The following is a 23,509-nucleotide window of genomic DNA, read 5'->3' as shown; positions in this document are numbered from 1 at the left end:
GAAACAGATTTTAAAAGTTTCCATTAATGAAAACATGTAAGGCTTACTTGATTCCAAATTATGCAAAAAACAGTTGGAAAACATATGTGAACAAACCAAGTGGTTTCATTCATAAACATGTGGCAACCAAGTCGCTTCCTCTTGCACTGACCTTCACACCAGACCTACAAAAGTAATGACGTAGACTGGATGCTTCCTTCTTTTTTTAAAATGTATTTTTATTGATTTCATAGAGAGGAAGGGAGAGGGAGAGCGAGATAGAAATGTGGATGTTAAGGTGCAACATGGATCGCCTGCCTCCTGTCCGCCCCCTGCCGGGCCTTGACCAGGAATTGAAAGCATAGACTGGATGCTTTCTCTTTAAAATGCAGCCACTGTAAAATGTAAATAGAATTGATGACATAATATTGGCAAGGTGTGGTAGTGTCTATAAACAGGAACACCTCAGGAGAACCGGCAGCTAAGGCCAATGATGACGGTGCACATGAGCCTTAATAAACACCTCATCCTGTCACTGTGCAAATGACAGAATGACCTGGCCAAGAATGTGTAACATCACATATACAGTACACAGATTTTTTTGTTAACAGACAAAGTTAGAAATATCTTTAGAAAAAAAGCCATCAACTCCTAACTAATAACATGTATAAGAGGTTGCTTGGGTAATGTACTTCTCACAAAGGCAAATAAATATTCACTTTTTTTTTAATCCTCACTAGAAGACATGCTTAGAGAGCGGAAGGAAAAGAGAGAGAGAGAGAGAGAGAGAGAGAGAAGAAAAAACATTAATTGGTTGCCTCCCATATATGCCCCCAACAAAGGATCGAATCCAAAACCCAGGTATGTGTCCTGACTGGGAATCAAACTGGCAACCTTTTGGTGCACAGGACAATGCTCAACCAACTGAGCCATTCCAGCTGGCCGCTCAGTTACACTTTAAAGACAACTAAAAATCCCAGAGAAGTAACTTGTCTAAAGCTAAATATCATTGTTAGGAATAAAGAGCTCAACTTCCTGGCAGTCTGTGTTGTATTCAAATGCTGCCCAAAAGATTCTGATTTTAGACTGGGGCCGGGGAATAACTCACGTAACAAAGACAGAATAGAGTAGGGCAATTTCATGTGTGCCCCTCGCCTCCAATATACACACACAGAGAGACTTGAAAGCAATTATGTGAGTGTTTGTGTAAATAAAAACTGATAGAAGATTAGAATTTGGCTTTTCAAACTTATCAGCCAGTCAGTACTAATAACTGTATTGTATCCCTCCTGCATTTGTCATAAAGCTATTATCTTGTCATGACTGCTTTCTGATTTAATTGTTACCTACAGTGCAGGTAAGTTTCCAAAGGCTATTCCACAGGAAAAGTCAGGCAACTTGAGCTACAGAAATTCAAAGATGTGCATTCTCTTAAAGAGGTAGTCCCACAATAACAAAAATGCAGGCTTCTGAAACTAAAGTGTGATAAAAGAAATGGATGTCATACAAAAATAAAATCATAATAATCAACTCTAAGGCTACAAATTAAATGCAGCAAGAACTCTACAGCTTTCACATTTAAACTAATAAGAATATACCAGTAACTTTTTAAAAAAGACAAATTACCGAACCTATCAGATGTGAGCACCTGGAGTACTTATTTACACCTTACACTTAAGGTCCCTGGGTCACTTACCTCATTTTCACCTGTGTCCTTGGAAGTAGAGGGCACATTAGTATAGAGGGAATGACATGTCTTTTTTTCAACCTGAAAATGCTGTATGGCATGCGGGCGAAATCTCTCAGTGTTTGGCTTTTCTTGCCCACTGCTATCATTTTGGGATGGGTCTTCCGAGAACCCACTTTCTTCAAGTGATCTCTCTGTAGCACAGTGGGTGGGATTTAAGCTGGCTGCCTTTGGCAAAGGAAAAAGGTCAGTTCTGCTCTGGAATGTTATGTCTCTTGTGCTGACATCCTCTAAGTGTTTCTTCCCCTTTGCACCATACGGAGTGCTGTCTTTTCCTGAAATCCTTTCATCTTGCTCACTGACTTTGACTCCTGTTTCACTGTCTTTAGCAGGAGAGATGTTCACCCGGTGAGACCCACTGCTTGCAGCACCCGGCAGAAGTTTCTGCTGCACACTGCCAGCTACTCCTTCTGTCTTCCCTGGTTGAATACCACCTTCCCGTGTGAGGGCTGGGGTAGCGGATTCTTCCCGTACCAGTCCCCGGGATGAAAGAGCTGGCTGTTCCCTCGAGAGCCGAGTGCTGCTTCTCTGCTTTCCTTCATTTTCATGGTTTGGCTCGACTGGCTCTGTGTCATCTACAACTTTCTTGATCAGTTTTCTTCTGAAATATTTTCTTCCGGGAGAGTATTTTTCGGGGCTGAAAGGAGTTTTGGCAGGATCTACATATTGTTCTTCCTTCTCAGCTCTTACACATCCACAGACATTCCCCATTTGCTTTGCAGGAAATCACAGTTCCACAGATTCACTCATTTCCAAATACAGGGCTTACTTGGATCTTCTCCATTAAATCCCAAAATTCCACGCTGACCTCTGGTTCCTCAGACTTTGTGACCATCCTCTTCAGCACGAGGCCATGTTGCTTATGAGAAAGGCGCACGCAAGAAAGGCCATGGCAGCCTGCCCAGCTGCGTCCCTGTGTCTCATTAGACAGTGTGGCTTATTTCTGGCCACCAATCCTCTTAGACAAACATCGCTGCTCGCTGTCAAATTACAACGCGGAGGAGCTTGCAAGGCAAACCCTGGGCTTTATTATACGAGAAGATTCTGACCCTCACTTTAACTTTCGGTTTTCTGAGCTGCAGCTACGCTACCAAAGTTTGCGTTAACCTTTGAAACTATTGGTGGTTCAGCAAATCTGAGTGCAAACAGAAAGCAAATGCCAGTTAAGAGACACTTAGCAAAGTGCCTTTCACATTTAGTTTCAAAGTGCCTTTCAAATTTCCTTTCAGAGTCTCTACCCTCTAACTTTTCTTTTTTCCTTAAGAAACACCAACTAATTTTGGCACTTGGAAAAAAAAATAAAAACCTCAAAAATATCTGTAAAATAGATTAAGACTCATTCAAAACAGCAGCCATAAAACAAAACAAAAAAAGAACAATTTAATAGCTGAAGGAGATAAATGCAAAGTGCTTAAAATAATCAATCTTTTAAAATTGTAGTACTTTTCCTATGACATAAATTTCCAAGCCATTTCCATTATGTGCTCATTAGGATTTTCATATAAGCAAACAGATAAGTTTTATGATTTAAAGCATGGGACACTTAGCCAAAAGAAACACTTGCGTGTTCTCGTACATGAATTAGGGCAGTTAAACTTTATATGTAACTTTTATAATTGTACCCTAGTTAAATATTATTCAGTTTTTCTAAGGCACTGCTATAAAAATAATAAGCCAGCATGGAACCTGATTAAGGTGTGCATATTTCTAACACTGAGTCATAGATACAGTACAAAGGAAATTAGTATGGCATGACTGGACTTACACGTAAGCAGAAATCATCTGACTAATAAAAACAAATTGATAATTGCCTTTCTCTAGGAAGCGTTTGGACTGATCAAAGGATGAAACTCAGTATGGTGATTACTAGAGGGAAAGGGAGGTGAGGGAGGTGGCAGAGGATAAAGGGGGAAGAAGTGGTGATAGAAAGAGACTTGACTTGGGGTGGTGAACACACAATACAATATTCAGATGAAGTTATTATAGAATTATACACCTGAAACCTATATAATTTTATTAACCAATGTCACCCCAATAAATTCAATAAAAAAGTTTAAAACAAGATAAAACTCATTGTTTTTTAAAATCCTATATAATAAAACCCTAATATGCAAATCGACCGAACAGCGGAACGACTAGTTGCTATGACGCACACTGACCACCAGGGGTCAGACACTCAACACAGGAGCTGTTCCCTGGTGTTCAGTGCGCTCCCACAGGGGGAGCACCACTCAGCCAGAAGCCGGGCTTACAGCTGGCGAGCACAGTGGTGGTGATGCGAGCCTCTCCCGCCTCTGCTGCAGCACTAAGGACCCCTCGGGGGGTGTCCAACTGCCGCTCCACAGGGAGCGGGCCTAAGCCGGCAGGCAAACATCCCCCGAGTGGTCCCGGACTGCGAGAGGGCACAGGCTGGGCTGAGGGACCCTCCCCCCAGTGCACAAATGTCCTGCACCGGGCCTCTAGTAAGAATATAATTAAACAGCCAAGTTAGCAATGTTGTTGATATTTGTCAATAATAGGCCTGCATGGTGAACTTCTCCTTAATCATTTAAAGAGAAAAGTAAACAATCTATCTGCAATGGCAAAAACTGAATATCCTAGAAGACAAGCTGGCAAAAATAAAGCCTCTGGTTTGTTTGCTCATTTTTAATTTGATTTGCAATGTTGATGGCAATAAAATATCATTCAAGATAATTTAAAAGTGGAACAACTTGTCCAGCCGATGTGGCTCAGTTGGTTGAGCATCATCCTAGGCACCAAGAGGTCACCTGTTCAATTCCTGGTCAGGGCACATGCCTGGATTATGGGCTTAATCCTCGGTAGGAGGCAGCTGATCAATGATGTTTCTCTCTCATCAGTGTTTCTATCCCTCTCTCCCTCTCCCTTCCTCTCTCTAAAATCAATAAAAACATAATTTTTTTAAACAGTGGAATGACTGGTATCTGTACTGACACAATAGAGGCACAGCCAGTGATCTGCACAGCACCCACCCTGCCTCCAGCCCTGCCACACTGAGCAAGTGTCCACCTTCTCTCAGAAACACCCAACCTCACTCTCTGCCTGGTAGCTGGCAATCATCTTACAAAGCCGATCTCTAATAGCAGTGAAAATTCCCCTTATTCTCTAAACCTTCCTGATCCTACTACAACACTCCTTCTCTACACTCCTATTTTTATTTCTATCACAATAGATTCATCACCCTAGATTATAGTCAGTTTTATGAACATTCTCCCAATAGATTGAACAACACACTTCCTTATCTTAGTATCTCCTGATCTAACCTATGGTGGCTAAGGATACAGAATTACTGTGTTGACCATACTTACCTTCAGATAACCTGATTAGAAAAGAGATTCAATTTATGGTGCTTATAACAGATAGTTTAGAAATAAATAAACTTGTCTTCTGTAATTACTTCCCTTATTTATGTAAAGTATAGAGAGAGAGGGAAAAAAGCCCAGTCACTTTGAGTGAGGATGATTACCACTGCTATAAATAGCCTTGTATCTTGGCATAACCAGTAAAATCGTTCTAATCTTTAATTGTCACACTACTAAGAAAAGTCATTTCATCTAAATGAAGGAACATTTCTGATTTACCAAAACACTGATGTGTTTCATTTTAAGTAGATCTTGGTCTAATTTTTAAAAAACTGGTAATAATTTAACAGTCATTATCTTGTAATCCGGGTCCTAAAATACACTGGATTCTATAATATAGGCCTCAGGATCATATTAGAAGAAAAACTTCCTTTTGGTTTTCTTGTGGCTGGTCCTCCTCTTTCTTCCAAAGACACCTGAACTCCAAAGAGCTTTCTTAATATATAATTATTTTTTTAATGACTTTTCACTTAAATTTCCTCAAACATACTACTTCTAATTCACAACCATTTACTGACATTTTGGTCCATTATATTTTCTGGTTTGTGCTCACAGTAGCTTGAGAGTATTTCCTCCATGGTCTCCAATGTCTTCCTTGTATACAAAACTATTAACCTGTACCAAAACTATGAAAACTAAAACTGTCAGTATTTTTTAATCCTCACCCAAGGATATTTTTCCATTGATTTTTAGAAAGAGTGGAAGGGAAGGAGGGAGACAGAGAGAGAGAAACATTGATGTGAGAGAGACATATCGATTGATTGCCTCCTGCACACACCCCAACACAGGCTGGGAATTGAACCTGAGTGGAATCAAATCTAGGACTCTTCAGTCTGTGGGCCAATCCTCTATTCACTGAGCCAAACCAGCCTGGACTAAAACTATCAGTCTTAAAGTTCTCAAGCTCTCTAGTAGCATTTCATACTGTTCACCATTCCTCTCTACCTGAAAATATCTTCCCTTGACTTCATCAACACTACATTTCCTTGTTGCTTCACCCATCTCATCAAATGTTCCTTTTTTGTTTCCCCAAACAGATCTTCTTCCTCCCTCACCCTAATCATGGGCCTTCCCCTAAATGTCTGTCCCTTGCTCTTGGCTCTTCTCCATGTATGCCATCTCCTAGGTCCCCTAAAGATCCCTTGTCTCTGGTAGATTCATTGGCCACTTCTGTACTGGTAACTCCCAGGTCTATCTGTACCTTTGACCTCTCAGCTCTGCTCTGCTCACAAATCTCCAACCTCTCAGCGGACAAATGGAAAGGATACCCCACCATGCCACTGATCCCGCCAAGGTCTTGGGTTTTCCCCTTACCATCATCCCCATTTCTCTCAATAGTTTGCTTTTTGTTTGTAGGTTGGTTGGCATCAGTTGGTTTTTATCTCCCAGGCTGTAAGTTTGGAGTAATCTTTATTCCCTCTCCTTCATCCATTATTCACTATCACCAAATCCCTTTCTCTCTTCCTTTAAAATGCCATCTCTCGGGGTCCATTTTCCATCCCCATCTGAGTCTTGGCCTTTATCACTCCATTTAGAAACCACCACCTCAGCTTCTTAGATTATCTCCCTCATTATGGACTCTGCTCATTTCAATTTATTTTACATAGAATTGATAGGCTGAGTTTCCAAAAAAATTATTTTTCAGGTGCAGAGTGATTAAGCGACTTATTCAATGCCGTCACAGCCATAAACAAAAGAGCCAACAATGAAACTTAATTCTGCCTCCCCCCCAAAACCTGAGTGTTTCCCCACTGCCCCACAGGGATTCTCACTCCAACATTCAAAGCACAACCTGTCTCACCAGCTCCGTCAGTAATGATGTGATTGGCTCCCTTTCCCAATAGGCCTCTAACCCTCCAAAGTGGGGTTCTTGCAGTTTCAACCCTACTTAAAGTCGAGGAACCTGATCCACTCGGGGCTGATTAAAGATGCCCTGAGAAAGCTGCCGAGGAAATCCATGTGAAATCAGCTTTTGGCCAGTTCTACTCAGTCTTTACCCAATTCTGGTAACAAGGTCTGGCTCCATGCCCAAATCTCTGCCTTGGTTTATGGCTCAGTCCCCTGGGTCCCCTGAGGATGGGGTCCTCTAGAAATGGAAGCCCACAGGCCTTCAGGGTCCTGCCTCCAGTTCCTGTTACTGGGTCTCCGACATCAATGCCCAGATGAGTGGACATCCACCTATGTTAGCTGCCCTGCAGTCTGGCTGCCTGACACCCGGTTCCCTGGGTCTCCTGGTACCTGAGTCTGCGCCTCTGATTTCTGGTTGCTGCAACTTCTCTCAGCTGCCTGTTCAGAAGCTGGAACCTACCTAGACTCTACTTCCTGTAGCTCTCCATACCTGTCAGACTTTTCCTGCTCCCGAATGAGCCCCAGGTACACGATTTTCCACCATTTCCCTACAAATCCTGTGTCCTAGTCGAATTTTTAAAATATAAGAAGTAAATCTAACTCCTCTCAAAATCCGGCTCAAAACCCCAGCTCCTTTCTGAAGCTGGCAGGCAATTTCCTCCTCTTTCAAGGCCCACTGCACAGTCCGTCAGTAAGATGTGCCACATGCCTCCTGTGGGCCAGGCTCTGTGCTGCACACAGAACACTGTGTGGGCAGGCACGGCATTAATAAACAAAAGCAAATTCCAAAATTAGGACTCAGCTTTTCAAATAAAGATGGCTTTTTTCAAAATGTATCTTTTTTCCAAAACTAAAACTCACAATCAGCTCTCAATTTATTAAATAATCATTCGTTGCTAATAAATTTTTATGTATTTGCATTTACCCTCCCCAAATCTAGTTTGAAAAAGTGTAGCTCTATATAAAAACATGAATACTAATTCAGAAGATCGCTTTATCATAATGATACTGCCATCTAGTGTCTACCAATAAGAGAAAATAGTTTGCATAGTGAAGAAACCATAATACCAGTGAAAACCATTCTATATGAAGTAATAAAATTTTTGCATATCTAAATCACGTAACACTTCCCAATAAACAAAAGAAATGTGTCTGCATTCAATTAAAAAGAATCGTGTGGTCCAACTCTGAGATGGCAAGCTTCGTCCTAAAGACATTTCAGGTTATCAACAACAGGAAATGGGATACCAGGTTCACAAGTAGTAACTTGAAAGAAATAATACAAATAAATTGTTTAAGAAAACAAGCCTAAAATTTACTATCTTCCATAGGATATGAATGCATAATTCATACTTGACGTGAATGAACCACTTGGAATTAGCAATAAGAGGCTAAAAGAAATGGCAATCAAGAAAAATTAAGCTTACCTGAAAGTGCAAAATTATTGTCCAGATTAATCCCAAAGTCAACTTGGGATTTCCATCTGTTATGTCATCATTTCTAATATTCACTAATTTCACCTGTTTTATATGTGAAAAAGAGATAAAAAAAAAACTTTTTCAAACCATCACGACTTATCTTTATATAAAAGCGATGCTAAATTATACAAAGAAAAAAAACTGAATGATTTAAATACCAGTAATCCTCAAAATACTGTTTTACCCCCTACCTTCATTCATTTTAGATTGCAAATATAAAGTAGCGACAAAGAAAAGCGGGGATTATCTTGGTTTTGTCTTCCAGATCAAGTAATAAAACTACTCATTTATTAAAACAAAAGTACAGCTCAAGTGAGAAGTCTTAGATACTTGAGATTTTTTTAATTGGACATTTGTCTTTTGAAAATAAGATTACAATTAAGTAGGAAACAGTTCTAAACCATAATTTTTAAAACTCTGTCACACTTCCTTCAAAAAGGGTTAAATAAAAACTAGCATTACTTTTCTATTTCTTTATCACAAACTGTTACCAAGATAAATAATTACATGAGTGACTAGACATTTCTAAGGCTGTTCAAATATATATATATCAGACTTAAAGCTTATCAACTGTCATGTCATGCATTCAAGTAAATAAATGCAACGACAACATCTAACATTACCTCCTGGATGGACAAAAGAATTATATATCATGAATTGAATACCAAAAATTAAATACAATGATAGCTAACATTTTACTTCCCAGACAAAATACCGCCAAATACATTTCATACCAGGAGATTATAATTAACCATTAATCCTTCTGGAAACTTCCACTGGAATTAAAAACAGTAAGGCAAGTACCAATAACATTTAAAATATTGGAACACACAATATTTATTAGAATTTAAAAACTAAAAGCATTTTCACATTCATAATAACCTAAATGAAGAACTAATAAAAGATAGTGTTTCCCTCTCCCCGTCTCCCTCCCTTCCTCCTACTCCATCAAGAACAAAATAGTTCCCACTGTTTTCAGCAACTTTCAGTTCTCCTGAATGTCTTTTTCTCCTTTTTTCTACTCACTGAAAGTTACCAATTATTTGGTTTATACCATTCTTATATACAATGCTACCAAAATCAATATCACATCCAATATGGTGTTCATTCTTTTCCTTGATTTTTTCTGAAACCTCAAGCCAGTTGGAGACTATTGTCAGAAATGTTGCTTTACTTTTAACTACTTATAAATTACCCAGTATTATGTACTTACAGAAAATAAACCATTGCCTCATCACTACTAGATATTAAAAATACTTAATAATTTTTAAAATATTATGAACTATTTTTATAAAAATAGTTTTATAAAGTAAGTATAAAAATTAAGGTATTGCCTCCCTCCTGCTAAGAACTGTTCATAGACATTCTTAACATTCTATCATTAACTTCCTAGGCAAAAGCACTCAAATTCTGACAGAAGGAAAATCAGTAGCTCTTATTCAAATGGAAATGTAACCACTTGTAATTCCTCTAAGCTTACAACTACTATTAACTTTCTTTTCTTTGGAGCAAACGTTTATAAATATTTTAGAATATTTGTCTCACAGAAGCACAAGTATAATGATTACAATTCATAGTCTAATTTAACCTTTTCATTCCCTAACATGATTCTATGTAGATTAACTCAGTCACATATGGTTATATTAGAGGCCCAGTGCACAAATCCGTGCACCGATAGGGTCCTTCATCCAGGCCTGTGGACATCCCCTGAGGGGTCCTGGATTTCGAGAGGGCACAGGCCAGGCCGTGGTACCCCAATGGTGCACGATCGGGGCTGGGGAGGGGCCGCAGGAGGGCTCCAGGGTGTGTCCAGCCCTTCTCACCCAGTCCCGATCGGCTGGACCCCAGCAGCAAGCTAACCTACTGGTTGGAGTGTCTGCCCCCTAGTGGTCAGTATGCATCATAGCGACTGGACGAATGGTGGAACAAACGGTCAGACACTTAGCATATTAGGCTTTTATTATATGGGATGATTACGGTCTTTGAAAAACATCTTACCTGGCGTCTTTTCAAATAATCAAGTGCAATTTGTACATTCTGTAGTCTGTGAAAACGCATCCGACCTTTTTCTCTGGGCTAAGAATAGAAAAATGCAGGGTATGAAAAACACTAGTTTTTGATAACAAGGACAACATACTACATAAATATACATTATGCTTATCTTAATATGTCAAAACAATATTTACTGTTTGGGGTAAGCCCATTAAATTCTTTAAAGGCAGTTCTAATTTTTTTGTATTATCTGGGATTAAATTTAAACTACTAGGGATTTATCCCAATATGTTTTATTTAAACATATTCTGTATTCCAAATGCTTTATTTAAACAAAGGAACAGAGAAAATACCATAGAACATATAGACTTTTTATATTCACTAAAATACAATTCTAGCCTATAGTTATTAAGGTATGGCTGCACAAGAAGAATTAAATACCATTTTCCCTTCTTAATGAATTCTAACAGTTATCAAAATGATTGTTATAAATATATATATATATATACACGGCATGTGAATGAAAATGAGGAAAAGTAGCATGCAATTAGTATTAAAAAATCACCAAGAAGGAGAAAGACAGTGGAGCTTTACTTAGCCATGATAGAGGAAGGGAGAAAAGCAATTAAAACCATTTAATATATTTCCTCTTTATTTTATTTTAGTGGGTTTTTTTCCCACAAAATTGGTAGGACTCTATAATAGCTTTCCACTTCAGGAAAGCTGACAAACCATAATTCTTTTCCTTGATACTGTTTCCCTTTAGAATCACTGCAAGTTGGCAAAAGGAAAACATAAGGAAACAGAGCTGGGAAAATGCTTAACAAAAATACAAAGAATGAAGCTGAAATTTGCCACAACAAATCTTCCAAAGGGGGAAAAAGTAAAACTGAGATCTTAGCTTCTCAAATATGAATAGGGTGCTGAAGCCAAGGCCCCATAATAAAAAAGACAGCACACAACAGAATGGAAAAGTAGGTTCTATACAACAGGTAGGAATGATGTTGGTGAATTCACCCACTAGATCCAAGAAAAAAAAAAAGCACAATTTCCAATGAAATCAGGGGGCACTAGGGATGTAGATGGCAAAAGAAGCACATAGGTCTTGCAAAGGTGGACTGTGGTCAACTAATTGTCATCAGCTCTGTTAGTTGTCAGGACTCTAGATTGTTAGAACCTTCTCTCTTTCTAAATAAAATGAGACACAGGTGGCAGGATAAAGAATGTCCGTTAAATACCTAATGCCAACAGCTATGATTTAAAGTATAAACTTAAATATTAAATAAGTATCCAGAAGTTCCTTCAAGTAAAGCAAAAAACAGTTGCCATGTTTGAAATATAAATTCTAGAAATAGGATAACTTTGCATAAAAATTAGCAGGCTAGTTGTCAAGATGTCCGTAACTATATAAAATCCTTTAGCTAAAATGCCATCTTATCCCTTAAGTGCTTATGTTCAATTACCATGCAGTGCACAGTAATCTATAAATAAATTTAAAGAGAAAATATTTCCTTTGTCCAATGTCTTGGTTCACACACATCCACCTCATTGTGGGTTTTGGTCCTTTCTAACGTTTTCTACAAAGGAGCCCGAACCCGTGGGTTACTTGTCTATCGCGTTAGCGCTCACCGCACTGTAAGGCTAGGTTAGTTGAGTTATGGGGGCCAACACCTACCCCCTTATCCTCATCCTCCACATCCTCATGCTGTTCATATTCGCATGCTTCTGTTGCACTCACCAATCGTAAGGTCTTCAAAAAATCTCGCTCCCTTGGCTAATGAATATAACAGACAGAAGATAGGACAGCAAAGACACAAGACAGACCAGAAATGAAAAGAAGAGCATGAACAGAACATAATGAAGGAGAACAGGTAACCAAGAACGGGGAAGTCATGTTCACAAAAAAAAGGAAATGACACCTGTGGAGTGGGTTAGACCATTTTTCAGAAAGCGGTGCTTATTTCCTGGCTGTTTGTGAGTCTTTTAATGTGTGGTTATATTATGCATACAACTTCTGCTAAGCAAAACAACCCAAAGGTAAACAAAAAAGAAAAGCAAGAACAAAAATAGTATTTTAATTATAAAATTGAGCATATAAGCAAGGTGATCAAAGTGCTTCAATCTTCCAAAGTCATATCATTCAAAATCTGAAAATGCTTAGGAATCCAACCAAAACTTTTTTTTTTCAGGCAGAAGTTACAGCTCAAAAAGATGAATATTACAAAAATCTGAGCAGTCTGTGCCAAAAACATCCCAGTCATATGCATATGTTCTTCAAAATAAATTAAGAAATTTACAACTTACCAGGGTGTCTCCCGAAAGAACCTCTAAAAGAGAGATCAAGTTGTGTCCATCCCTTAAGTCTTCATAGAGATCATTCACGTGTTTTCGAACCTACACAGAGAAAAGCAATTTAACTTTCGGTCCTAGAACCCAAGATCATCCTTAATACTCAAACAAGGAAGAGGACAAAGTAGGAAACATTTCTTCTATGGTATTCATTCATATAGTGATTTTTAAAATTTTTATTCTCTTACTACTTAAATACTAAATTTAAATTTGAAATCTAAACACTAAAAATGTAATTTTCAGATTAATAACTCACAAAGACAAGTAGAATTAATACATGTTTTAACACACTATCTACACTAATAAAAGAGAAACATGGTAATTAGCATACGACCGCTACCCTTCCCATTGGCTAATCAGCATATCCTTATGCAAATTAACTGTCAGCCAAGATGGCGGCTGGCAGCCATGCACTGAAGCGAGCAGGGAGGCTTGCTTGCTCCAGTGACTGCGGACTCCAACGTTCCCCGCCTGCCACTGCCAGCCTCTCAGCTGCAACTCAAAGCAACTATGTACTATGTTGCAAATATAGAAGCTAAACAAAACCCCAGAAACCGGCTTTCATTCAGCCAGGCTTCAGTCAGCTGGACCGCAACATTGTATCGATGTTTTCAGCAGCGAGGCCTCAGAGCTAAAGCTGGCCCAGAATAAAATAAAATAAAAAGAAAAAAGGAGCAGTTGGGAGCTTCAGTCACCCGCTTCCGGAAAACAGCCCTCAGCCCCTCACCCAGACTGGCCAGGCACCCCAGTGGGGACCCCCACCCTGATCCAGGACACCCTTCAGGGCAAACCAGCCAGCCCCTACCCATGCACCAGGCCTCTATCCTATATAGTAAAAGGGTAATATGCCTCCCGGCACCGGGATCAGCGGAGCAGTGAGGCTCCCGGCACTGGGATCAGCGTGACAAGGGGCAGCGCCCAAACCCCCTGATCAGCCCTGCTCTGTGCCTGCTAGGGGGGAGCTCCCCAATCCCCTGATCACCCTGTGGCTCTGTGTGTGACAGGGGGCTGGGCCACAACCTCTCTATCCGCCCTGCTCTGTTCGTGACAGGGGAAGGTTTCCCCAATCCCCTGATCAGCCCTGCTCTGTGCCTGATAGAGGGGAGCTCCCCAACCCCCTGATTGCCCTGCGGCTCTGTGTTTGACAGGGTGCGGAGCACCAACCCCCTGATCGGCCCTGCTGTGTGTGTGACAGGGTGCGGCGCCCCAACCCCCCACCCCCCACGGGCCCTACTCTGTGTGTGACAGGGTAGAGCCATAACCTCTCCATCGGCCCTGCCCTGAGTGTGACAGTGGCGGCGCACCAACCCCCTGATCGGCCCTGCTCTGTGGGTGATAGAGGGTGGTGCCCCAAACCCCCTCCACGGGCCTTGCTCTGTGTGTGACAGGGTAGAGCCATAACCTCCCCATTAGCCCTGCCCTGACTGTGACAGGGTGCAGCGCCCCAACCCCTTTATCCGCCCTGCTCTGTGTGTGACAGGGGGCGGTGCCCCAGCTCCCCTATCGGCCCTGCTCTGTGCGTGACAGGGGGGAGCTCCCCAACCCCCTGATCGACCCTGCTCTGTGTGTGACAGGGTACGGAGCCCCAACCCCCCTGATGGGCCCTGCTCTGTGAGTGACAGTGGCAGCGCCCCAACCCCCTGATCGGCCCTGCTCTGTGAGTGACAGGGGGCAGCGCCCCAACCCCCTGATTGGCCCTGCTCTGTGAGTGACAGGGGGCAGCGCCCCAACCCTCTGATTGGCCCTGCTCTGTGCGTGACAGGGGGTGGTGCCGCAACCTCCCATCGACCCTGCCTTGAGTGTGACAGGGGGCGGTGCCCCAACCCCCCAATCGGCCCTACCCTGAGTGTGACTGAGGGTGGCATCGCAACCTCCCGATCCACCCTGCTCTGTGCATGACAGGGGGCGACGCCCCAACTCCCCAATCGGCCCTGCTCTGAGCCCGACCAGGGGCTGCACCTAGGGATTGGGCCTGCCCTCTGCCACCCGGGAGCAGGCCTAAGGCAGCAGGTTGTTATCTCCCGAGGGGTCCCAGACTGCGAGAGGGCACAGGCCGGGCTGGGGGACCCTCTCCCCCCCCCCCCCCAGTGCACAAATTTTTGTGCACTGGGCCTCCAGTATAAATATAAGCCTGGACTATTACATGGAGTTACAATTTTTAAAAATAGAGGCAATGCCCTGATCTTCATGACTCCTGATACAGCAAATGGAGCCAACTTAACAAGAGAGACAACTTTTTACCCCCTGTTGGTCTTCCTACTCTCTGGCCACAAGATCTGGATGCCAGAAGCACACACTCTACACATTAAAAATCCACAGATGGCCTTGGCCAGAATGGCTCAGTGGTTAAGAGTGTCGATCTGCACACCTGAGGGACACGGGTTCAATTCCCAGTCAAGGGCATGTACCTGGGTTGCAGGTCTGATCCCCGCCCCTGGTCAGGGAGCTTGTGGGAGGCAACCAATTGATGTGTCTCTGTCACATCTATGTGTGAGTCTCTCTTTCAATCTCTCTAGAATTAATGGGAAAAAATATCCTCACTCCTCTGGTGAGGATATATATATATATATATACACACACACACACACACACACACATACATATGCATATATATATATATATATATATGCATATGTATATATATATATATGTATATATATATATATATGTATGTGTGTGTGTGTATATATATATATATATATATATATATATACAACTGTAACCTGGATAAAGGGCAGTATTCTTGGAAGCTTCCATGAACCTATAATTATTTCAAAATAAAACGTTTTTTAAAAATTCACAGATGTAAGGTTAGAAGACCTCTGTCCAAACCTTCCTCTGCACAACAGAAATCTTGTGGTGTAGGGTTTTTCATGACCATTATCACTAGCACAAAGTTAACCCTCAGCTTCTTCCTCTCTTCCAAAGCCAGATTTAAGCTTGTGATTTTAGAGCTCAAACCACCAAAGATTTCCCCAAACCTCTGTTCAGTCTGCCAAGTAGGGATATCTGCTACAAGTGCTTGGCCTCCTGAACCCATGCCATCCCACCCATGTCCTGCGAGGCTCACATGACACTCCTTCCACTTCCTATGTCTTTCTCACTCCAGGACAGTGAAAGACGGGTGTGATTCTGAACACTTATTTCATAGGAAGGCTATTTCACAACTTGCTTTGCCAGATTGAACTAAACCTCCTACATCAGAGAAACTTTCCAAAACAAAGTGTCATTTTTCTCCATATTTATGAAACAATAAAGAAAAATTAAATTAGGGATGTTTATAAAAGAAAAACAATAATATTACGCTATCAAAACTTAGGAGAGAAAACATGTTATAAGGCAAAACAAGTTAGGAGGCCTGCATTTTAGTGTTGCTTTTACCACGAGTCCCATAAACTAGTACCAGCTGCCTAAATTTTCTCATTTGCAAAATCAAAATTTGGAAAGAGAAGGCCTCTGTTCAAACTAGAAACAAAAATTCTATGATCTGAAAATAAAAGTTATATTTTCAAAATGTAATGTGACAACTTAAAATATGTAAAATGGAAAGCTGCTCTCAAGCCTTTGGCCTAATTTCTTGAGAATTTGGGAGGGGACCAGTTTTCCGATGTGGCTCAGTGGTTGAGCCTCGACCTATGAACCAGGAGATCACGGTTTGATTCCCAGTCAGGGCACAGGCCAGGGTTGCGGGCTCGATCCCCAGTAGGGGCATGCATGAGGCAGGCGATCAATGATTCTCTCTCATCATTGATGTTTCTCTCTCTCCTCTCCCTTCCTCTCTGAAATCAATAAAAAAAGTTTTAAAAAAATAATTTGGGAGGGGTGCAGAAATAAACTAACATCATAATGCCTGAAAAAATTCTGAGGCGCTGGTTGCCATGTGATACTGCCTATTTTTCTATCTCGGGTGATTATTCTGAGAGTGTACAAAAATACTGCATATGAAAAAGCTAGACAAATATAAGATGTTATCATCTTTATCATTCTATGAAAAACAAATGCCACCATCATTAATAATAATAAACAAAAATAAACACACAAAAGTTAATACTAGGTACCTGACCCTGTGCTAAGACCTTTTAAAACTTGGCTCATTCTACTCACCACAAAAGAATGAGATGAAAGAGAATGTTAGTTAAAAATTACAAACCAACATTATGGGGAAAGAGTGCTAGTGGATGAACTGAGAGGGGGGGAAATGGGGTTCTGGAGAAATATCTGAAATTTAGGAGAAAGAAAAGAAGAAATTAAATAGTTAAGCTGAAACAGAAAAGCTTTTTATTTTGTCCTGGGTCTGAGTCACAGACATCTGGCCGGTAACTTTCCTTCACAAATGACTACACTAACTGCCAACAGTCATAACCTTCCGTTTTCAATTTTTAATAAAACAGCCTTTCTTCTCATTTTGGATATTTTCTCCCTGTGGAACAAAAAACTGTCTGAATAAATAGTGCTAGAGGAGCAGATGAGCAAACTGAAAGCACTGTGAGATACTGTGGGATTAAGTTACATAACGTGAATTACATAAGAAGGAGGAAGCATCATTTTCTGTATTTCATACGATTCTCCCAGAATTGTGCAGTGTTCTCTAAAATGTGTGTACTGCGCTGCACCTGCAGTTTACCCCTAGAGGGCACCAATCTTCCAATCTTTTGCTTAAGAAGAGTAGCTAGCCTAAGGAAGAAAAATAAAGTAAGCAGAAAAAAATGGTGAGGCTTAGGGGGAGAGAGATTCTAAACAGGGTGCTGTGGTGATGGTGATGGAGGCAACACGCATCTCAAATTTATTTTTGAGAGACAATAGAAGAGATGGAGCCAGGTCTGTCCATTTAAATGGCTTAACTGTTGAAAAATACTACTCTTAAATTGTTATTGTAATTGATTTTATGTGGGCTAAATCAAATTCTACTTTAAAGATAAGATCACTCACTGTCTAGCTAGTTTAAAACTGCCTTTTTCAAAAGTCTGACTTTGTATTGGTTGATGTTAATCCTAATTTGACAAAAGTTTTACTTTCCACATTTAAACATACTGTTACCATATAGGTCACTAAATATTTATTGAGCATCCACTATATGCCAGGGAATCATTTACGTTCTAAAGGTACAAACAGAATAACAAGAGAGTGCCACCTTTTGAGGCTTGCAGTCTGAGATGGTAGAAATTTAGAGAGGAAAATTCAGTCTAGAGTAAATATAGTCAGAGCAGCTCAGGCTCTGAGGAGCTCTAACCAAGTCTGAAGGCTAAGAAGTCCGCCTGGTTAAGACATGAAAATGTGCCAGGTAAAGGGAAGAATAAGAACAAAGGAAAAGGGCAAGGATGCATGCAAGGAAGGAAACAGTCCGTGAAATCGATGAAATGGGAGGTGGAAGGTGAGGTAGGAAGGTGGGCCAGGAGACATGGCGGCTTTACATGTCGTTTCAAAAAGCTTAGACATTTCCCAAGTAAAGAGAACCACTGAAGGCTTTTAAACAGGATGAGGACAGAGCATCTCTGACCAACATGTAACTTGTAAACTATTATCTTGAGCAAGCCCAAAGCACAACCAAGCTGCTGGGGGCCCAGTCTGTATGCAATGAAGGAGGAACGGTCCCTCAGGAAAAAGCAAACTTTTTCTATATCAGGAAGGATTCAGTCCTCTCTTAAAGAGTCCTACACCTAAAAGATGCAGTATTCTGGAAAACAACTGGCTATCTTTAGAAAGGAACATAAATAATAGAAGAAGGCTTGTCCCAAATGAGATAATCTCTCTGCCTTGCACGAACTGGGTAAAGAGAAGGGGCACCGTAAGCTTCAATGAAAATGATTTTCAATGTCATTTTTATACTTCAAACAAATACATTCATAAAAAATAAGCTATCAAATTCTCTTGGGAGAGCTCCTTAAAAGTTCTACTTCAAAAAAATAAATTTAAGCCCGGCCGGTGTGGCTGAGTGGTTGAGTGTTGACCTATGAACCAGGAGGTCCATGATTCTATTCCCGCTCAGGGCACATGCCCAGGTTACAGGCTCGATCCCCAGTGGGGGACATTCAGGAGGCAGCTGATCAATGATTCCCTCTCATCATTGATGTTTCTATATCTCTCCCTTCTTCTCTGAAATCAATAAAAATATTTTTAAAAAATAAATTTAAAATAGTCTATCAATATATCACCATCATCAATTATTGATCAGTAAGTTGATGCTTTTAAAATACTCAGAAATGGCCTGGCCTGTGTAGCTCAGTGAACTGAGCATCCACCCATGCACCAAGAGGTCACGGGTTTGATTCCCAGTTAGGGCACATGCCCAGGATTGTGAGCTCAATCCCCCAGTAGGCGTGCAGGAGGCAGCCAATCGATGTTCCTCTCTCATCAATGTTTCTCTCTCTCCCTCTCCCTTTCTGTCTCTCTCAAATCAATAAAAACATATTTAAAAATAAATCAATAAAATTCACAGAAATGCTTAAAACCAGATATTACCTTAAGTAGTTGCCCTATCTGAACAGTTTCGTATATTACAAATTTATTTCAGTATTATTTCTTTAAGAGTTGTGAAAGAATAAAAAGCATAGCTCAAACTATGTAAATTCTATACTGGTGCAGGGAGTATAATGGGGAAACATCCTTAGGGGATGTAGAAAAAAGATAGTCATGCTTTTTAGGCAATCTACACTAATAAAAGAGAAACATGGTAATTAACGTACGACCACTACCCTTCCCATTGGCTAATCAGCATATCCTTATGCAAATTAACTGTCAGCCAAGATGGCGGCCGGCAGCCAGGCAGCTGGAAGCGAACATGAGGCTTGCTTGCTCCAGTGACTGCAGACTCCAACGTTCAACGCCTGACTTGCAGGCCTCTGAGCTGCAACTCTAAGAAACATTGTAACAAATATAGAAGCTAAACAAAACCCCAGAAACCAGCTTTCAGCCAGCCGGGATCTCAGAGCTGGAGTTATACATTGTTTCGATTATAAAACCGAAACAAACCAGATACCTGCTTTCAGCAGCGGAAGCCTCAGAGCTAGAGCCAGAGCTAAAGCTGGCCCAGAATTAAAAAAAAAAGAAAAGAAAAAAAGGAGCGGTTGGGAGCTTCAGTCAACTGCCACCCTGAAAGCAGCCCTCAGCTACTCACCCTGACTGGCTAGGCACCCCAGTGGAGACCCCCACCCTGAAGGGTGTGTGACCAGCTGCAAACAGCCATCATCACCTCATCCAGACTGGCCAGGCACCCCAGTGGGGACCCCCACCCTGATCCAAGACACCCTTCAGGGCAAACCAGCTGGCCCCCAGGCCTCTATCCTATATAGTAAAAGGGTAATATGCCTCCCAGCACCGGGATCAATGGAACCGCGAGGCCTCCTGGCACTGGATCAGCGTGACATGGGGCAGCGCCCAAACCCCCTGATCGCCCTGCGGCTCTGTGTGTGACAGGGTGCAGCGCCCCAACCCCCCGCCCACAGGCCCTGCTCTGTGTGTGACAGGGTAGAGCCATAACCTCCTCATCGGCCCTGCCCTGAGTGTGACAGTGGCAGCGCCCCAACCCCTTGATCGGCCCTGCTCTGTGGGTGATAGAGGGCGGCGCCCCAACCCCCTGATCTGCCCTGCTGTGTGTGTGACAGGGGGCGGTGCCCTAACTCCCCTATCGGCCCTGCTCTGTGCGTGACAGGGGGGAGCTCCCCAACCCCCTGATGGGCCCTGCTCTGTGCGTGACAGGGGGCAGCGCCCCAACCCCCTGATCGGCCCTGCTCTGTGCGTCACAGGGGGCGGTGCCCCAACTCCCCAATCAGCCCTGCTCTGAGTCCGACCAGGGGCTGCACCTAGGGATTGGGCCTGCCCTCTGCCACCCAGGAGCAGGCCTAAGCCAGCAGGTCATTATCTCCTGAGGGGTCCCAGACTGCGAGAGGGCACAGGCCGGACTGAAGGACCCTCCCTCCCCCCCGAGTGCACAAATTTTTGTGCACCGGGCCTCTAGTATGTTAATAAGTCATCATTAATGCCAAATAGAATTTTTTAATGTTTTTTTAAACTATAAAGATATTTGTCATATATCTTAACACATTGCGGACCAGTAGTTTTATTGCTAGCTTTACCCAGTGGCCAGATAAGTTTCTATTGAACAAGTACAAAACACATTTTACATAAGTGTTAAAGGCACACTTTGCATTTTGAAGTTATTTATTACATGTTCTTACAAGCTAATATATTTTTAAAGAATTCTTGTGATTGGCCACAAGCCTTAGAACAGAAAACACAAGAATTCTCGTGATTCTCAGAATGTGTTAAGGTATTAATGAATAAAATAATAAGGAGTTTGAAACAAACCAATGTTAGCCCAAGGCAGCACAAATAATCCATCTACTTCACATGGACCTGATTAGTTCTTTGGCAAAAAAAAAGATTTCTCTGTTAAACTTTCAGGTAGACAATCTACAATCAAATTTTTTTAAAACACATTTATATTACTGATAAAACTTCATTTTTATTTGGGAGCATTTAGTCATGGTTTCAACTTGCTGTTTTTTGTATTCTTTTCTGCCCAGGTTCAGCATTGTCATAGGGACCTGTTTAAAAGGCAATTTCAACTTTCAAATTTTTAAAGCATATTGCTCCTTTCTGTATTAATTTGGGGGTTGGAATGATTGATTCTTGTCTGTTTTGGTTTGGGTTTGAGTCCTCTACCTTTCCTGCCAGCTCTTCCTATTTGTCAACATGAAGACAGACATAAATCTGGTTTTGCATGTGCTTTTCCCTCACCCTGAAGGTCTGCATAGATCTTGCTGAGCAATTACAAATAATGTAACTAAAAGAGAAAATAAAATCAGAAATCAATTACTTTGCATACTCAATTTTATAGTATTTGCTCACTGTTTTAGAGTTCACTTCTATCCTATATAATAAAAGGGTAATATGCAAATTGACCCTAACATCAAATATCCTCCTAGCTCATTACTTATATAAACCTTTAAACTAGTTATCACTTCAAAAGATTATGGTTAAGTACTATTCTATCAAGAGCAGTTTTCAATGGCATAATCAAAGGAGAAGGTACCAGTAACTAGCATTTTTATGCTCACCTCTTTCCCATTCCTCTCACATTCTCATAATTTGGGAAATAAAAAGAAAAATCTGGGGAAACTGGGGTTATAATCACTTGACCTTTCTAACAAATAATAAATAATTTTGTCAATAAAACTAAATTTTGATATAAATGTAAATATGTGACTATAGCAATATAACAAGACAAATAATTACTATTGAAAATCCTATATAATAAAAGGGTAATATGCAAATAGGCTGAAGGGCAGAATGACTGGTCGCTATGATGTGCACTGACCACCTGGGAGCAGGCGTTCAATGCAGGAGCTGCCCCCTGATGGTCAGTACACTCTCACAGGGGTAGCGCTGCTCAGCTAGAAGCCGGGCTGACGGCTGGCGAGAGCAGCGGTGGTGGCCTAAGCTGGCAGTTGGACATCCCCTGAGGGCTCCCAGACTGTGAGAGGGCACAGGCTAGGCTAAGGGACCCCCCTACAAGTGCACAAATGTCATGCACCAGGCCTCTAGTACTATCATAATAGCTAAGTCCTACATATCTACATACAGGAGTTCATTTGTGCCAAGTCCTAAACAATATAACTAAATCTAAAGTGTCTGTTTAACAAAGGTAATCTATACCTACATCATCAAAGTCCTTTCCTTTACCATCAACATTTTTAAAAAATTCCACCATACTTTCAAATTCTAGTTTTCTTTGAAGAAGTTTTGAAACAGAATTGTGCATATTTTTCAATGAAAATCACATAAAATTATTTTAAAGAATTGTAATTGGTTTTATTTATACAACTAGTTTTATAAAATTTATAAAATTAACAACTAGTTTTTAAAAATGTGTATTTCCTCAATAAATCCCCACTAAAGATTCTCCAGTAAGGTCATACCAATGCCATAAGACAGATTCAGATAAATTATTATAAATTGGAGGTACATTCAGGTAAAATACATTCAGTTCCTATATGAAAATAAAGACAGCTTCTGGGATGGAGCAAGCTATCAGTCATTTGCCCTTTAATGCCAGGTCACTTTATCAGACTAGTTGTCTTAACACCTATGTATTATCTGTATTATCGATTTCAAAGATGGAATAACATGGGAGGGGGTGGATTTGAGAAGGCAATGCAAGGGCATGATGGGATTCTAGAGGAAGCGCTTCTAACACTGAGAAGGTAGTGGGAGGACCCTGGGTGGCTGGTCAGTGGGGCGAGAAGAGTCCAGGAAAGGGATACAGGGAAATGACAAACAAAAATTTCAACTACTTTGCAATTCTGATTAAAGTGCTGGTCATGGCTTACTGAATACTTCTGAGCTGAATCATCTCCTTTGGGGCTTTTGTCAAATGCACTATAGGTTGTTGATGCCTGACCTGCTACACAGCAATTCAACAATTAAGTGGATACTTGTCACAAATAAGAACTCTCCTTCTGGCACCTTTCACGGCGCAGTTGTTTGGGGGGGGGGGGGGGGGGAGGGAGGGGACGGACTACCCTCTCAATACATACAAAAAAATCAAAGAACCAACTGAGCTCCCAAAAAGTAATTTCATCTACTTCAGAGGTGATGTGTAGCACAGTCGCCAGCCCCCAGTCCCCAGTGGAACAGGAATCCACTTGCTGGAATGGTTGGAATATGATGAGTCAGGCTCTAGGCTGGGGAGGAAGCAAGGTCCTCATAGAGGGCAGAGAGAGCTAGGCAAGTAATAA

General features: G+C 41.3%; 1 protein-coding gene across 19 annotated transcripts in view; it reads right to left on the bottom strand.

Moving 5' to 3' along the window:
- DST (dystonin) overlaps window positions 1–23,509 on the bottom strand; it is a 432,285-nt gene that overhangs the window by 208,424 nt on the left and 200,352 nt on the right. For 9 of the 19 annotated variants that reach the window (XM_070418344.1, XM_070418362.1, XM_070418354.1 and 6 more), the window contains 3 exons: window positions 12,729–12,818; window positions 10,431–10,508; window positions 8,382–8,474 (listed from right to left, as the gene is read on the bottom strand). In XM_070418344.1, the coding sequence (XP_070274445.1) occupies window positions 8,382–8,474; window positions 10,431–10,508; window positions 12,729–12,818 (261 nt within the window). Of the gene's footprint in view, window positions 1–1,675; window positions 2,618–8,381; window positions 8,475–10,430; window positions 10,509–12,099; window positions 12,199–12,728; window positions 12,819–23,509 lie in introns of those variants that run through there. The other 10 variants (XM_070418341.1, XM_070418345.1, XM_070418343.1 and 7 more) reach the window with 3 other exon arrangements.

Source organism: Myotis yumanensis, unplaced genomic scaffold, assembly GCF_028538775.1.
Source record: "Myotis yumanensis isolate MYYU_CA2020_CCGP unplaced genomic scaffold, mMyoYum1.0.hap1 SCAF_6, whole genome shotgun sequence".
In the NCBI taxonomy this organism is placed as follows: Eukaryota; Metazoa; Chordata; class Mammalia; order Chiroptera; family Vespertilionidae; genus Myotis; species Myotis yumanensis.
This window is presented reverse-complemented; position numbering and strand designations above follow the sequence as displayed.